Source organism: Engystomops pustulosus, chromosome 10 (genome assembly GCF_040894005.1).
Source record: "Engystomops pustulosus chromosome 10, aEngPut4.maternal, whole genome shotgun sequence".
NCBI classification, from domain to species: domain Eukaryota; kingdom Metazoa; phylum Chordata; class Amphibia; order Anura; family Leptodactylidae; genus Engystomops; species Engystomops pustulosus.
Window position 1 is genome coordinate 97,181,744 of NC_092420.1, and position 15,323 is coordinate 97,197,066.

The window sequence follows — 15,323 nt, forward strand, 5'->3', positions numbered from 1 at the left end:
ACTGATAGAGAAACTATGCAGCACAGGAGTTAGGAACAGAAGGGATACTCTGTGATTTAGTTTTTTCGAGGCCAAGTGAAGAACATTTGGTTATTTATATAGTATTCATGTTTATGTAATATAGAGCCAGCCTGTTTGACATGTAAAACATTGTTAGGGTTGTTAAAGGGGGGTCCGGGAAACATTTTTCATTACAGTGAGATTGGTGGGGGTTCAGTCTCTGCCGTGTACAACAATCGCTATAAGACTGACCCCATTGTACAATAATATGACTACTATAATACTACCCCCTATGTACAAGAATATAACTACTGTAATACTGCCCCTATGTACAAGAATATAACTACTGTAATACTGCCCCTATGTACAAGAATATAACTACTATAATACTGCCCCTATGTACAAGATTATAACTACTATAATACTGCCCCCTATGTACAGGAATATAACTACTATAATACTGCCCCCTATGTACAATAATATGACTACTATAATACTACCCCCTATGTACAAGAATATAACTACTGTAATACTGCCCCTATGTACAAGAATATAACTACTATAATACTGCCCCTATGTACAAGATTATAACTACTATAATACTGCCCCCTATGTACAGGAATATAACTACTATAATACTGCCCCCTATGTACAGGAATATAACTACTATAATACTGCCCCCTATGTACAAGAATATAACTACTATAATACTGCCCCTATGTACAAGATTATAACTACTATAATACTGCCCCCTATGTACAAGAATATAACTACTATAATACTGTCCCCTATGTACAAGAATATAACTACTATAATACTGCCCCTATGTACAGGAATATAACTACTATAATACTTCCCCCTATGTACAGGAATATAACTACTATAATGCTGCCCCCTATGTACAGGAATATAACTACTATAATACTGCCCCCTATGTACAGGAATGTAACTACTATAATACTGCCCCCTATGTACAGGAATATAACTACTATAATACTGCCCCCTATGTACAAGAATATAACTACTATAATACTACCCCCTATGTACAGGAATATAACTACTATAATACTGCCCCCTATGTACAGGAATATAACTACTATAATACTGCCTCTATGTACAGGAATATAACTACTATAATACTGCTCCCTATGTACAGGAATATAACTACTATAATACTTCCCCCTATGTACAGGAATATAACTACTATAATACTGCCCCCTATGTACAAGAATATAACTACTATAATACTTCCCCCTATGTACAGGAATATAACTACTATAATACTGTCCCCTATGTACAAGAATATAACTACTATAATACTGCCCCCTATGTACAAGAATATAACTACTATAATACTGCCCCCTATGTACAGGAATATAACTACTATAATACTGCCCCCTATGTACAAGAATATAACTACTATAATACTGCCCCCTATGTACAAGAATATAACTACTATAATACTGCCCCCTATGTACAAGAATATAACTATTATAATACTGCCCCTATGTACAAGATTATAAATACTATAATACTGCCCCTATGTACAAGATTATAAATACTATAATACTGCCCCCTATGTACAGGAATATAACTACTATAATACTGCCCCCTATGTACAAGAATATAACTACTATAATACTGACCCCTATGTACAAGAATATAACTACTATAATACTGTCCCCTATGTACAAGAATATAACTACTATAATACTGCCCCCTATGTACAAGAATATAACTACTATAATACTGCCCCTATGTACAAGATTATAAATACTATAATACTGTCCCCTATGTACAAGAATATAACTACTATAATACTGCCCCTATGTACAAGATTATAAATACTATAATACTGCCCCCTATGTACAGGAATATAACTACTATAATACTGCCCCCTATGTACAAGAATATAACTACTATAATACTGCCCCCTATGTACAGGAATATAACTACTATAATACTGCCTCCTATGTACAAGAATATAACTACTATAATACTGACCCCTATGTACAAGAATATAACTACTATAATACTCCCCCTATGTACAGGAATATAACTACTATAATACTGCCCCTATGTACAGGAATATAACTACTATAATACTGCCCCCTATGTACAAGAATATTACTACTATAATACTGCCTCCTATGTACAGGAATGTAACTACTATAATACTGCCCCCTATGTACAAGAATATTACTACTATAATACTGCCTCCTATGTACAGGAATATAACTACTATAATACTGCCCCTATGTACAGGAATATAACTACTATAATACTGCCCCCTATGTACAAGAATATTACTACTATAATACTGCCTCCTATGTACAGGAATATAACTACTATAATACTGCCCCCTATGTACAGGAATATAACTACTATAATACTGCCCCCTATGTACAAGAATATTACTACTATAATACTGCCTCCTATGTACAGGAATATAACTACTATAATATTTCCCTTATGTACAAGAATATAACTACTATAATACTGCCTCCTATGTACAGGAATATAACTACTATAATACTGCCCCCTATGTACAGGAATATAACTACTATAATACTGCCTCCTATGTACAGGAATATAGCTACTATAATACTGCCCCCTATGTACAGGAATATAACTACTATAATACTGCCCCTATGTACAGGAATATAACTACTATAATGCTGCCCCCTATGTACAGGAATATAACTACTATAATACTGCCCCCTATGTACAGGAATATAACTACTATAATACTGCCCCCTATGTACAGGAATATAACTACTGTAATACTGCCTCCTATATACAAGAATATAACTACTATAATACTGCCCCCTAAAACATAATTAATATATTACTGCTCCTCGCCTGTATACATACACATATTGGTGTAGTGCAGCTCTCTGGAAATAGTCAGATCTCATTAGTTCCTGGTAACTCTATAGGATTTCACCTGGAGATCTGTACATTGAGACTTAGCAGCAGCTCATAAATTGATGTATATTAAATATGTCTTGTTTTGTCCCACACAGGAACTGAGCTGACAGTCGACGCTGATTTAAAGCCTACCTCAACGTGGAGCGCTTCAAGTGACCTCGACAAAGGTGCGTCCCAAGCACCCGGCCCGCCCTACAGGCAGCTGCGTGCATCTCCTCATCGCCCTGACATTTAATTAGTGATATTTTGGTGATTTCACAGGAATTTTTTTTTTTTTGGTATAAAATGTTCCATATGTCGAAAATGCTTCAAGATGTCTCGTACCTCAGTGAGGCTTATAGAGGAAACTGGCACCAATGGGTTGTCGCTGGGGCACAACTATAGCAGAAGCCAATATTTATCCACACGGTGCTCAAAACCAGCCTCAACCTCGCACCCCGTAACTGTATAACCATTGAGGGGCACATTTACTTACACGGTCCTGTCGCGATCCCCGCTGTGCGTTGTCCGACGATCCTGGACTCCGGTGCTATTCACTAAGATCATGCGCCCCATATCCTGCATGTGCTCAGGTCCCCGGAGTTCACCTTCTTCTTCCTGGTGCATGTAAGTGCATTGTCCGTGTATAATGCGCTGTGCAGGGAGTCACTAAGATCCTGCACCGGATATCCTGCATGTGTCGCTTCCCCGCTCAGGTCCCCGGAGTTCACCTTCTTCTTCCTGGTGCATGTAAGTGCATTGTCCGTGTATAATGCGCTGTGCGGGGAGTCACTAAGATCCTGCACCCGATATCCTGCATGTGTCGCTTCCCCGCTCAGGTCCCCAGAGTTCACCTTCTTCTTCCTGGTGCATGTAAGTGTCCGTGTATAATGCGCTGTGCGGGGAGTCACTAAGATCCTGGCCCGATATCCTGCATGTGTCGCTTCCCCGCTCAGGTCCCCGGAGTTCACCTTCTTCTTCCTGGTGCATGTAAGTGCATTGTCCGTGTATAATGCGCTGTGCGGGGAGTCACTAAGATCCTGTGCCCGATATCCTGCATGTGTCACTTCCCCGCTCAGGTTCCCGGAGTTCACCTTCTTCTTCCTGGTGCATGCAAGTGCATTGTCTGTGTATAATGTGCTGTGTGGGGAGTCACTAAGATCCTGCACCCGATATCCTGCATGTGTCGCTTCCTCGCTCAGGTCCCCGGAGTTCACCTTCTTCTTCCTGGTGCATGTAAGTGCATTGTCCGTGTATAATGCACTGTGCGGGGAGTCACTAAGATCCTGCGCCCGATATCCTGCATGTGTCGCTTCCTCGCTCAGGTCCCCGGAGTTCACCTTCTTCTTCCTGGTGCATGTAAGTGCATTGTCCGTGTATAATGCGCTGTGCGGGGAGTCACTAAGATCCTGCGCCCCATATCCTGCATGTGTCTTCTTCCTGGTGCATGTAAGTGCATTGTCTTGCGACAAAATTTAAATGTTAAATCCCGCGCTCAGTCCGAATCTGCCGGATTGTCCGGCGGCCTGTCCCCCGATTTGTGTTGCTTGAAAGCAGCGCAATTGCGCCAAAATCAGATTGCATACACCACAATCCCCTTTTAAATGTGGCGCAAATTGGTAATCGGCGGAATATCCAACGTTTGTGCCGTCCGTGGACCCTTAGTTAATGAGACCCTGAATGTCTGTCACCATTTTGTTTTCCAGACATTTTCCATTTGCACTCTATATTTGCACTGTCAACAGCAGCACAGAGACTTTAAGGAAAGAAAGTGTTGTGTTTTTGGGAGGCCTTTGTTATGATAAAAGGGACGTGACTGATTGAGCGTCCATGTCATATAAATCAGAATGATTTATCCTAAAAGGGGGTCATATTATAGTGTTATTGGGATTTGTGGCTTCACAATTTGGCTTAGCGCAATTTTATTCCACATTATCACATCCAATTTTTGCCTTTTTCGACTGCTGTTTTTCTTTGTAGCTTGTTGGTTGCTATGTTACCTCAGCAATCAATCAGAGTTCAGCTTTCATTTATCAGCAGCACTAAACTAAATCTAAGCTGTGCTGTGATTGGTTGCTATGAGCAACAATGTCTGTGCAGTGCAGACTCAGGCTTTGGGCCTATAACTGATCAGTAGGCCCTACTTGCCCTTCAAATATAAGTGATCTGTACCTCTATAATGTCCCTACTATACTGTACCCGAAATCTATAGGACGCCACAAGTGGCCAAGAGCGGCTCTGCAGTGAATATACACCATTGTTCTTCACTTTGACCCCGCACATTGACTCCCCCCCTGTGGACTCCCTTCTTATTGCCTCGTAAATTCAACACATGTGGAAGTGACCTAATCCGATGCTGATAGCAGTTCATGACTCCATGACACACGTCACGTACAGGTGAAGCAATTTTCCTGCCTTTGATTGACAGGTGGAAATTGGACGCAGTCCTGCCGTGTAATATTCTCTCATGTTACATATAGAAATATTAAAAAACCACTTGTACGTATGTAACACATTGAGTTGTTCTCTCCAGGACTTATAAATACTAGATTACACGAATAAAAGATTGAAAATCACTTTAATATTAAAGGGGCGCCATCACTTAGGCCTTAAGAATAGGGTATTCGCACAATTTTTTATCCAAAATATAAAATGAAAGCCATGGAGTGTGTCATGTGACCAGCTTTGGAGATTAAATTTACCAGCTAACAGATACACATAGTGGGGCTGTCCCAGTGATAGTGTCCCCTTTACAGTAACAGTGACCCCATATAGTAACAGTACTTCTTTACTGACCCCATAGTGTAATAGTGCCCTGTGCTGTACATTAATAGTGCTCTAACAAGTAACGGTGACCCCCTGTAATAGTATCCCTTTACTGACCCTATAATGTAATAGTGCCCTGTGCTGTACACTAATAGTGCTCCAACAAGTAACGGTGACCCCTATAATAGTAATTCTTTACTGACCCTATAGTATAATAGTGTCCCTATACTGTACACTAATAGTGCTCCAACATGTAACGGAGACCCCCTATAATAGTATCCCTTTACTGACCCTATAGTGTAATAGTGCCCTGTGCTGTACACTAATAGTGCTCTAACAAGTAACGGTGACCCCTATAATAGTATCCCTTTACTGACCCTATAGTGTAATAGTGCCCTGTGCTGCACACTAATAGTGCTCCAACAAGTAACGGTGACCTCCCTATAATAGTATCCCTTTACTGACCCTATACTGTAATAGTGCTCTTATGCTGTACACTAATAGTACTACAACAAGTAACGGTGACCTCCCTATAATAGTATCCCTTTACTGACCCTATAATGTAATAGTATCCGTTTACTGACCCCATAGTGTAATAGTACCCCTGTGCTGTACACTAATAGTGCTCCAACAAGTAACGGTGACCTCCCTATAATAGTATCCCTTTACTGACCCTATACTGTAATAGTGCCCTTATGCTGTACACTAATAGTGCTCCAACAAGTAACGGGGACCCCCTGTAATAGTATCCCTTCACTGACCCTATACTGTAATAGTGCCCTTATGCTGTACACTAATAGTGCTCCAACAAGTAACGGGGACCCCCTATAATAGTATCCCTTTACTGACCCTATACTGTAATAGTGCCCTTATGCTGTACACTAATAGTGCTCCAACAAGTAACGGGGACCCCCTGTAATAGTATCCCTTCACTGACCCTATACTGTAATAGTGCCCTTATGCTGTACACTAATAGTGCTCCAACAAGTAACGGGGACCCCCTATAATAGTATCCCTTTACTGACCCTATACTGTAATAGTGCCCTTATGCTGTACACTAATAGTGCTCCAACAAGTAACGGGGACCCCCTGTAATAGTATCCCTTCACTGACCCTATACTGTAATAGTGCCCTTATGCTGTACACTAATAGTGCTCCAACAAGTAACGGGGACCCCCTATAATAGTATCCCTTTACTGACCCTATACTGTAATAGTGCCCTTATGCTGTACACTAATAGTGCTCCAACAAGTAACGGGGACCCCCTGTAATAGTATCCCTTCACTGACCCTATACTGTAATAGTGCCCTGTGCTCCAAAAGTGATCCATGAACCCCTTTGCTCCACAACATTGTCAGTTGTTGATATTCCTCAATAATCTTCCAGGGGAACATACCAAAACCTTAGTCCTTATTCTGCCTTTACACTTTTGAATCCCGATTCTTCCATATTATTATTGATTCTTTGCAAACTTTTGAACTTTTTGTCCATCCCATTTCTGTTAATAACAAACCTTTAACCAATAAAGCGGAACACAAACACGTCCTAAATGCCCAATTAACCTCTTTATACCCCCCCCCATCTCTCCCATAATCCTCGGAGCCTTGCTACATCACGCCCGGCGGGGCCCGCGTACACCCCCAGCCCCTGCAGTAAATTACCCGGAGTCTGTTTAAACATTATTGTAGATGCAGAACATTTACTCCTTTTGTTTTCTTTTCCATTGGAGTCGAGGAAACTGCATTTTCTATGATAATTTATTTATTTTTTTTACTACCCGTCTATGAATATTTATAGGACGCACAATACTGTATCACAAATCACATGTTTTCGTGAAGTGGAGACCCCGACTTTATCCTCCTGGGATACATTACCCTCCGACTGTGCGGTCGTAAATAACTAATTAAACACATTATATTAATAGGCGCGGCCGGCTCGCCAACACTTGGCGGGGGAGACTGTAAGTGATGGAGAGGTCAGGAGACTTGTCCCATTATAGGTTCATATGACACTGCTGTTACCCAGACGCTGAGCAGGTAAACCACGGCCTAATGGAAGCCAGAGTCAATAGAAGCCATATGTCTGCGTGTCAGGAGAAAAGTTGCTATTTTTGAACTTTTTGCCATTGAATTCCTGCCGTTGCATTCCATAATGCCCAGTGCTAATAGACGGAGACTTTCCCCTGTGTCCGCAGCACGGTGCAGCCAGAAATTCCCACAAAAATCTTACTCCGACCTCAACATAGGACAACACGGAGGTGTTTTTTTAAAATACAAAATTTCAAGGACATCTACCCTCAGTTTTACAGATGATAGACGAGTACTACCAAGAAGGACCATGGTCCTCAGGACTATTATAATGCTACAACCCACAATTTTGGCAATATAGAGTTATAAAAATGATGCTAATTAGTTTGGGGCGCTACAGCTACATCACCATGGCGTCTCAGAGCGACTCATCTTTTTATTTATTCACTCCCCTCCCCCCTCCCCTTTCTATACACGACATATAGAAGGGGACGTGCGGGACTTGTATTAGAACGGGAGGGTAAATAAACTAAAAGACGAGACGCTCCGGTGACATAGCCGGAGCACCCCAGTCTAATTAGCATAATTTTTAGAACTCTATGAGGCAAATTCACTAAGGGTCATGGATCGCACTTTCGTCAGACTGTTTTCGAGATTTGAGCAGCTTTGACAGGTATTTAACTGGTGTCTGCGCTGGGATTGTGCCGCACACGATCGGTTTGTGGCGCAGCTGCGCTGCTTCCATGCGACAGAAATTGGTGGGCATGCCGCCAGACGATCCGACTGTCGCAAGATCAAGCACTTACATGCACCAGGAAGAAGAAGGTGAACTCTGTGGGACCTGAGTGGGGAGCGACACGTCCACCATCAGTAAAACTGATCATAGATGTCCTTTAAAGGAAATCTACCACCAGATTCAGGTATTTTAAATCAAACTCACATGTTGTTGAGTTCCCCCTCGGTCAGAATCCAGTCTTGTTTTAGTTTCTTGTGCCTTCGTTTTCTCAAATAAATTCTTTTAAAACTATGCAAATGAGCCTTAGGAGGTCGGGGGGGGGGGGGGCTGTGTTAATTATAAACACCTTTGTACATGCCTCCTGCCCTCCTTCTCCCTCCCCCACTTTCGGTAATTCCTGCACATGTGGTGCTCTCAGCATAGCAAACTCCAACTGATTATCATCATTATGCCTAGAGAACCGTGCATGCGCTGCAATGTGTGATGTCAATGTGAATGTGATGTGATTTAAAGGGCCAGTGCACCGCTAATTGGCGCTGGCCTTGTGGCGATCTATAACTGACCAGCCTCTTCCCTTATGCCCTGCCGGATCTTTGTGCCTCTGTGTTCCTGATGCCCTGTGCTTGTGTTGTGAATTCCCGTTGTGACCCCGGTTCCGTCCCTGACAACGCTCCTTTGCTGCCTGCCCTAACCTCCTGCTTTGCCTTTGACTCTGATCCTGTGCTGCCTGCCTCGACCTCTTGCCTGCCTCACGACTCAGTACCTCAGCTCGGCCATCACCACGGTCAAAGTCGTGCCTGTGGAGTGACCTGGTGCTACCACGCCGTAGCACGGCTCTGGTGAAAACCGGGTACAACTTAGACTCCGCTCCCAGGTGTCGGCTAATGTCATAATCTGCGGTGGTCCAGAGGGTCCACTACCCCAGGAGCCTGACAACCAGGAATTATTACATAATTTGGCGCCCCCTGCACACTCCACAGGACACTGCACCTAGTACAGACTGCACTACTTATGCTAGATGTCTTGGGATGGAACTGCCCTTTAAAAGCTTCTTAGTGCTCACAATCAGCGTGATGGATCATTTAGCCTCCTCTTAATATTTTTGTTATCATTTCTGCACATAAGATGACCCAGATGGTCCGTACAGCTGCAGATCCAGCTGGGCTCTATCTCTGGCGGCTCCATCACAGTTTTGCAATAATTCCCAATTGAAAACACGGGAAAAAAAAGAAAGTGTTTCAGGGGAGGGGGGGGGGATGTAACCTCATTCAACCTAATAGTGTTAGACAGATATGACATTAGCGCCGGTTTCATCGGCCTCTCATGACTCTGATTAGTTATGTGCTGACTGCTGGATAATCACAAAAGTTTGTCTCTGTGAGAATGGCAGGAATTCTCCAACTTCTGATATTCATGGTAGTGGGGGATAAGTTATTACACTCAGTCCCTGCTGCCCCTCTGGCGCTGCCTGGGCCTGACTAGCAGAGATAAGGAGAAATAACAAGAGGTTCAGTCCAGAGAGCCCATCAGTCACTGCTATAGCGCAGCCCCTCAAATAGTGCTCAGCACAAGGATTGTCTATAAATTCTACCAATGTACTGAAATCCTTAACCTTGTCATACTTGATACCGATTTTCCTTTTGTTAATGAAAAATTAATTAAAAAAAAAATTCTTAAAATAGACACAATCTTAAAGGGACAGTCATCAATGTTATGGAACATATGAGAGGGAACCTGTCATCAGGAATGGACCCACTGCTTCAGTCAAGTTTTATACATATTTTTAAAGTATTTTTGGTGATTTTGATTCTGGCTATATTTATACATAGATATACGCGCCCGTGTTCCTATATGAGCCCCTGGACCCCAGCCATTATGCTTACCTCTCCATGTTTCCACGACAGCTCCGGCGGTACGACGCACGCATCTCCGCATCCTAGTGATAGGGTGAGTCGATAATTGGAGCTGGCTGGGTGCAAATTTCTGATAAATTCTCAGCCCCTTCCTGTCTTCCCTGATGGATCTTTGTGCCTCGTTGCCATTGAGAAAGGTTTTCCTATGTCCTCTGCGTTTATAGTGCTTTCGCGTCGTGACCTCGATTCTGTTCCTGACTCCTATCCTGTGCTGCCTGTCCTGACCTTCTGCTACGTCTCTGACTCTGATCCTGTGCTGCCTTTCCTGACCTTCTGCTACGTCCCTGACTCTGATCCTGTGCTGCCTGTCCTGACCTTCTGCTACGTCTCTGACTCTGCCTGTCCTGACCTTCTGCTACATCTCCGACTCTGATCCCGTGCTGCCTGTCCTGACCTTCTGCTACATCTCTGACTCTGATTCCGTGCTGCCTGTCCTGACATTCTGCTACGTCCCTGACTCTGATCCCGTGCTGCCTGTCCTGACATTCTGCTACGTCCCTGACTCTGATCCCGTGCTGCAGCCTCTTGTCCCAGGTGTCGGCTTACGTCATCGTCCGCGGTGGTCCAGAGGATCCACTACCACTGATCCTGACATATTTACAGTATATATAATGTAAAACCCAGGATCTGCCATGGACAATAGTAAATATTTCAGCTCACTTCCTCCCCCTCCCTTCACAATGACCTCTGCGTAGTTCACAGAGCATGCCCACTACACTGTCCTATAGATAGTCATAGCTCACATAGCTTCATATAGCATACGCTCTCCCATGAAAGATGTTAGGTGAGAAGTCACAGCTCCTCTCTTCCCCATCCATCACAATGTCCTATAGATTGTAGGTAATAGTCACAGCAGGGCCGGCGCAGGCACCCGGGATACCCGGGCAAAGTGCCTCGGGCCCAGAGCTGCTCAAGGGCCCTAAATCTCAGTCCCCAGCAGCCTAGCAGTGTCTGGTGAGGGGTGAAGGCGGTTGTATATAATTAAATTATGAAGGGTATGTATATAAAATAACCGTGATGCGGCTGTTTACGTGTTTACGATGATAAACCAGCAAATATTTTAGGGATAGTTTCAGAATTTTTAATGCTGCCAAAGGGCCTACTGAAACCTGGAGTCAACCTCAGCTGCTTCATATTAATGCCTCTCCCATGGAAGATGATAAGTTACAGTGTCCCTCCTCCTCCTCCATCCAGGTCACAGAGCATGCCCACAACAACCTTCTCTTACAAATCTCCAGACTACAGCTCTGTGTAACTGCTGCAAAGCAAATCGCTAAATGCTGTAAACAGGAGTTTAGGCAAAATGACAGCCCCCATATTTTTGGGAAAATAAGAAAATCAATTCCGATTTTGGATCTTTTACCGATCTGATAATCTAATATTTAAAAAATATTTTATATATTGCAATACTAGACCTCTCCATCATGCGTCATCCACATAGTCCCTTGGACCACCATAGGCACTAGGTACCAGGCCTTGCTACTTCCGTACCCCCTAAAGTGACGCCCCATAACCTTCAGATAATGGTAGCAGCAGCTTCTCTCTACAGAAAACTTGTAGTAGATTGTGTGTGGGGGAGGGGGGAGTGATGTCATTTTTGTGCTGCACCCCCTCCCCTGTAGTCCGGTGCAGGGTCTGGTACATAGGAGCGTCCTCCCTGCGCTGCGCCATGGACTATGTCAGCTCTATATAAATAAGGGATAACAATGGAGTAGTTTGCGTTTGTAAACTTTGGGACCGTTCATGGATCCCTGGAACGTCGGCCTGGGATTTTCTCTTTACTCCGTTCTGATATTTTGCCAACTCCCAGAAAACACATCATAATTCACCCTCATAATTCCCGTAACATATACTGTATACAGAAATGAAACGCATGGGCTCCGCCGCGCTCTCCCAGTAACAAAAACATTTTCTTAACAGAACACAGATTTTGGAAGAAATTAAGAATGGGATTGGGTAAATAAAATGTCCTGCAGAGTAGATTACGGCAGAAATGGATGAGTAATGTTTCCTGTATGCGGCAATGTGGTGCATGTAACGCCGCTGACAACTCTGCGCTGCACGCTGTGCCGCAGGGGGGGGGAGGGGGTGCTGCCGCAACGTCTCCGGGGACATGCTATATCTGCACTCATAAAATGTACAGACTATTAGGATTGATCAGTCAGTGCCATCTCATCCCACAGTCATATTACATCTTATGGTGTCCTCACACTGCTGTGCTCTCAACCAGTGATAGTGCAGCCAGCGCTGGGTAATGTTCTTGGAGAGATATGAAATCATACTGCTGTCTATGTTAGTAGTAGCAGTGACTGTGTGGGATTTATATTATAGAATTGCAGCTTCTCCGAGTGCACTGGGGGTGTGTCCTCACACTGCTGTGCTCTGTGCTCTCTGCAGTCAGTGTTAGGTACTGTCCCTGGAGAAATGAGTAATCACACCTCACATTACTGTGTTCTGTACTCTCTGCAGTCAGTGTTATGTATTGTCACTGGAGAGATGTGTAATCATACCTCACACTGCTGTGCTCTGTGCTCTCTGCAGCCAGTGTTATGTATTGTCCCTGGAGAGATGTGTGATCAGACCTCACACTGCTGTGCTCTGTGCTCTCTGCAGCCAGTGTTATGTATTGTCCCTGGAGTGATGTGTAATCAGACGTCACACTGCTGTGCTCTGTGCTCTCTGCAGCCAGTGTTATGTACTGTCCCTGGAGAGATGTGCAATCAGACCTCACACTGCTGTGCTCTGTGCTCTCTGCAGCCAGTGTTATGTATTGTCCCTGGAGAGATGAGTAATCAGACCTCACACTGCTGTGCTCTGTGCTCTCTGCAGCCAGTGTTATGTATTGTCCCTGGAGAGATGTGTAATCAGACCTCACACTGCTGTGCTCTGTGCTCTCTGCAGCCAGTGTTATGTATTGTCCCTGGAGAGATGTGTAATCAGACCTCACACTGCTGTGCTCTGTGCTCTCTGCAGCCAGTGTTATGTATTGTCCCTGGAGAGATGAGTAATCAGACCTCACACTGCTGTGCTCTGTGCTCTCTGCAGCCAGTGTTATGTATTGTCCCTGGAGAGATGTGTAATCAGACCTCACACTGCTTTGCTCTGTGCTCTCTGCAGCCAGTGTTATGTATTGTCCCTGGAGAGATGCGTAATCAGACCTCACACTGCTGTGCTCTGTGCTCTCTGCAGCCAGTGTTATGGATTGTCACCGGAGAGATGTGTAATCAGACCTCACACTGCTGTGCTCTGTGCTCTCTGCAGCCAGTGTTATGTATTGTCCCTGGAGAGATGTGTAATCAGACCTCACACTGCTGTGCTCTGTGCTCTCTGCAGCCAGTGTTATGTATTGTCACTGGAGAGATGTGTAATCAGACCTCACACTGCTGTGCTCTGTGCTCTCTGCAGCCAGTGTTATGTATTATCCCTGTAGAGATGTGTAATCAGACCTCACACTGCTGTGCTCTGTGCTCTCTGCAGCCAGTGTTATGTATTGTCCCTGGAGAGATTTGTAATCATGCCTTTGTGTATGTTGTTTGTAGCAGCAGGACTGTGATATATTGATTTACACAGGATTGAAGCTTCTCCAAGGGCATTGAGGCTATGTCTCACACTGCTGTGCTCTGTGCAGTCTGCAATCAGCTGGTCCCCAGCTCTGCTTAGAGTAAAAGCTATAACAGTTTCCTGGTTGAATACTACAATAGTCACACAGTGAGGAGGGAGAGGTTTAATGAAAGAGCAAAGAGCACAGCAGTGTGAGGAGGTGCCCACATTGCACTTGGAGAAACTAAGGCCCGTTCCACACTTGCGAGTGTGATGCGATGAACTCGCATCACACTCGCAACGCATGCTGCCGGGAACGCACGGCCCGAACGCTGCGCACCGTGAGTGAACTGACATGCCTAAGAGCCTGTAATATAAATCCATTTTCAAAGTCCTGCTGCTACTAACAACATCATACAACATTGACTTCCTCTATATCAGTGGTGGCGAACCTATGGCACTGGTGCCAGAGGTGGCACTCAAAGCCCTTTCTGTGGGCACCCAGGCCATCACCAGAGATGACTCCAGGTATCTTCCTGCAGTCCCAGACAGCCCAGGACTTGCTGTGCACAGAGCTATTTTAAAGTAACAGCTCTACCTGGGACTATGTTCTGCTATATGGGTGTGCTCAGGTGCTGGTATCAATGAAAACTGTGACAGAGAAGGGAGTATAAATCACAAATTACATTTCTGTGTTGGCACTTTGCGATAAATAAGCGGGTCTATGTTGTAGTTTGGGCACTCGGTATCTAAAAGGTTCGCCATCACTGCTCTATATGATATTGTGAGTGAGAACCTGGGAATATACAGGTGTTATACTACTGTAGTAAAGATGGATTTGGGGAGTTCTAGGTGACATCATTAGACACATGTTATAAATTCACATAATAAACAAAATTGGGCAATTATCTGGCAAACATTTCAGTAGATGTTGAGATAAAGGGACTAATACTTGCTGTTGGTCACATTTAGGATTTCAATAATTCAAAAAAAACTTGAAAGTAAAAGTTGCAGGAAGGCGCTAATAAAAGAAAACAACACAATTAATAAATTCTCAACTGCCCCCAATTTATTTCAACTAGTCAGAAGTTCTCGGTCACATTTAGGATTTCAATTCATGTTGAAGTTAAGACAAAAAAACTTAAAAGTCAAAGTTGCAGGGGGGCGTTAATAAGGTAAAACAACACAAATAATAACACATTTTCAATTGACTCAAATTAAAAGCTACATAACCACCAAAATGCTGACAGTCATTTTAATATAGATTCACATCTTTCTTGAGACAAGGGAAAAAAGTAAAAGTTGCAGGAGGCCATTAAAAAACACAAATAATAACAAATTCTCAATTGGCTCTAATTAAAAGCTACATAAACACCAGAATGCTGACAGAGTCATTTTAATAGAGATTCACATCTTTCTTCAGACAAGGGG

General features: G+C 43.6%; 1 protein-coding gene across 3 annotated transcripts in view; it reads left to right on the top strand.

Moving 5' to 3' along the window:
• The window catches only part of ROR1 (receptor tyrosine kinase like orphan receptor 1), a 189,724-nt gene that overhangs the window by 107,098 nt on the left and 67,303 nt on the right, over positions 1–15,323 (top strand). For 2 of the 3 annotated variants that reach the window (XM_072127016.1, XM_072127017.1), the window contains exon 2: positions 3,027–3,098. In XM_072127016.1, the coding sequence (XP_071983117.1) occupies positions 3,027–3,098 (72 nt within the window). Of the gene's footprint in view, positions 1–3,026; positions 3,099–5,035; positions 5,308–15,323 lie in introns of those variants that run through there. The other variant, XM_072127018.1, reaches the window with a different exon arrangement.